Here is a 3,224-nt window from a genome sequence, read left to right on the forward strand (position 1 = left end):
GTCTTCGCTTTCTCTGCAGCTGCGACTTCCTTTCTCTTAAGCCACGTCAACACTTTGTTGGCTGGCCCAATCAGCTTGGCGCGCAGGGTGTCGATCGCTCCTCTCTCTTCGTCGTCCGAGACGGCCATCTCGCTTGTTCGAAGCTTTCTTCGATTGTTGATAATAACCTTAATGTCATCGAGCGAAGCCACCGGGGATACGTGTGCTTGTTGTTTGATAGTGTCACTCATGACAACGTCGCTGCAAGCGAAAAGGACGAGGGTCAGAAGCAGGGCATGATTAACTCGTATCGCTGGCTAGCGGACTATTGTTCGACTTGGTGTGGGCTTGGGGGGGAATTGTCAAGTGAAGGTAACCCCACGAGTCAAAAGCTTCAATTGCACCGAGTGAGTAGTACTCAGTGAGTACTACTCATTGAGTAAAGTACAGTATCAGTGATACTGCAGATTAGAGTATCCCAACGTCAGTACTGTACTAGGTATCACCATCGCTCACAATCGTACAATGAGTATTACAGTGTACGTACAAGTTTGTAGACTCCGGGATCCGATATTTTATTCCTGCCACCGGGTATAGCGGAAAGACTCGTTTTGTTTATAGTAAAATACACCTTACGCTTAATACGTGCGCTGTGCTTTTTGTTTTGTGGCCTATGGTGTAAAACTGCGGTGCGTGTTACAGGAGATCGATGTTGATTTTGCTGAACAGAAAATCCTCTTTGTAGTGATACCGTCGGGGAGCCACTTTATCAGAATCACAACCCAAAGCTGTACGTAGCATCGTTTTTTTTGTGCAATTGGACTCCTCTCATGGTTCCGCAACTTGAGAAGAAGCAAATGCGCTCCCAAAACTCTGCTTTCAAGACCTCACGTGTACGCCGGCAACTGGAGCGTCTATACCGCCGCGATTAATGGCAGTAGCAGCAGCAGCAGAAGCACATGCTCGAACTTATACAGTGAAGCTGACAATGGAGAGGAGGAACCTGATAGACAGTGATATCTACTTCCAGTCAACACGGAGAAGCACGTCATCAGACGAATCAACGGATCCAGTAAGATCGTTTCCAGCTCGATTGCTTCCACACTGCCACGCGCAAAAAGTGCAAGTGCTGGAAGTACGAGGTCGAGTGTTTCTGGAGTTAGTACTGCAAGAAGTAACAGTGCAAGCCCCATTCAAACACCGGTTATTGATCAACATGGTCATGCCAGGAAGTTTAATCGGCAGATGTAGCTCCTAAGAAGAAACAATCGTCGCGAGGCAAGCAACTTGCCGCCGGTCTGAAGTATTTTTTTGTATTTTGTGATAGGCAAGTAAACTTCTGGATATGAAAATCGACAGTCGCTCGCCAATACGATGCTGTTGCAGGTTTTTGCTGTAGCTCCTGCATGTACCACGATACGTTGTAGCTGTTTTCAAAGGGGCTGCTAGTTTTGGCGCTCGTGTCGCGAAGGGTCTGCGAACGGAAAGTTCCACCAACTATGGATAACTGTGATATCGTTCACTGGCTGCTTGCGCGGTTGAGCTTTACAGCTGCATCCCTGAGCTTGTCAAAAAGTTGGTACTCATGAGATAGAGCGGGCTATCGCGGTCCAAAAACTTCCACTGATTCTGTTCCTTGTCGAGTCTTAGCCATTCCTTGACCTGGCCATGAGTGATGCCTTCCTTCTGCAAATTCTTCACAGCGTCGTCGAGGTTTTCGGAGCGAGCTTGAGTTTTCACAAATTCCACAAGCTTCTTGGTCTTCGCTTTCTCTGCAGCTGCGACTTCCTTTCTCTTAAGCCACGTCAACACTTTTTCAAATAGCTTACTCAGCTTAGTGCGCAGGGTGTCGATCGCTCCCCTCTCTTCGTTGTCTGAGACGGCCATCTCGCTTGTTCGAAGCATTCTTCGACTGATAATATATGAATTAACGAGCGAAGCCATCGGGGATTCGGGTGCTCGCTGTTTGATAGTGGAACCCAAGACAACGTCGCTGCAAGCGAGAAGGACGACGAGGGTCAGAAGCAGTACATGATTAACTCGCATCGTTGGCTAGCGGACTATTGTTCGACTTGGTGTCGGCTTGGGCGGGAATTGTCAAGTGAAGGTAATCCCACGAGTCAGAAGCGCCAGTTGCACTGAGTAGAAGTTTCGGATTAGATTCTTGCAAGATTGGAACGATGGTGATACTGACTGTACATCACTGGCGCTGTACAGACGAGTATTGTTTTACTTCGTGATTAATGACCATACAGTTTTGAACAGCACTGTACGCTGTGCTTAAAAAAAGAAGGCTTTTCGCAAAGCTTTTGTCGCTTTAAACGACTCGTTTATCACTTCAGTTGGTGCTCAATTACTACGTAGTATAATGTAAGAAAACGAGGTTATAAAAGAGACATAAGTGTCTAGTTACCGGTATTAAAACATGTCGCGTATAGTCGGGTGACAAAAAACATGTTGTATTATTAATATTATAATACTAGTATTCTTTCCGGCCGATGCTACAGTCCATGCGTCGACTCATCCATGTAATACTCCATGTAATGTCCATGTGTCGAAATAAATTACTTACCACTGTTTTTAAAATCCATAGTGAATGGAAGTTGTTAGACCTTCGCAAACGAAAGTCCTCTGACATCTCTCGTACATACCGGTATACAGAAGTCAGGAGGTCAACCATACGCATGAACATTAGGCGGGTCGATTCCAGTTTCAATAGAAATGAGATTGTATTAGTTGCATTATGGCTTGCTACCGTGAAGCAACGAAGTGAAGGATGCGGAAGCGTAACAGCGTTAGACCAATCGGAGTTACGTCCAGCGACACACTCTTGTCTACATATCGCCAAAACCTCAACATTACGTAGAATCCGCAGTTGTATCCGTCTGTCTGGATCGGTCCATTGACGGACACAACTTTGAAGTCGTCGCTGAGCGTAGTAGCCAGATCCCACGACATGCGGTCCAGTACGTCCTTGAACGTCTTCAGGTTCATTGAGTCGTAGTACAGGACATTGTTCTGCTTGCCATCCACGATCATTGCACACCAATGCATGTTCCCAAAATTTACAGGAATGAGCAGTACATCCGCTTCAGTGAGTAGTTCCTGAACCTTTGTCTTCATTTTTTCACTCATAGATTTCTTCTTCTTTGACGCCGAGGCTGCCTTCGACACCGACGATGCGAACGCCGGTGCCCGTCCTGTACAATTCTCGCGGCAAAAAGGCCAAAATCAGCGCATCATTA

General features: G+C 46.5%; 1 protein-coding gene across 1 annotated transcript; it reads right to left on the bottom strand.

The window, feature by feature from the left end:
* Positions 1-1,524: 1,524 nt before the first annotated feature.
* Positions 1,525-2,025, bottom strand: PITG_20144 (secreted RxLR effector peptide protein, putative; the record flags this gene model as incomplete). The annotated part of the gene is made up of 1 exon (XM_002895883.1): positions 1,525-2,025. The coding sequence occupies one exon, from the start codon at positions 2,023-2,025 to the stop codon at positions 1,525-1,527; it is 501 nt and encodes a 166-aa protein (XP_002895929.1).
* Positions 2,026-3,224: the final 1,199 nt, after the last annotated feature.

Source organism: Phytophthora infestans, genomic scaffold (genome assembly GCF_000142945.1).
Source record: "Phytophthora infestans T30-4 supercont1.124 genomic scaffold, whole genome shotgun sequence".
Taxonomy (NCBI): Eukaryota; Oomycota; class Peronosporomycetes; order Peronosporales; family Peronosporaceae; genus Phytophthora; species Phytophthora infestans.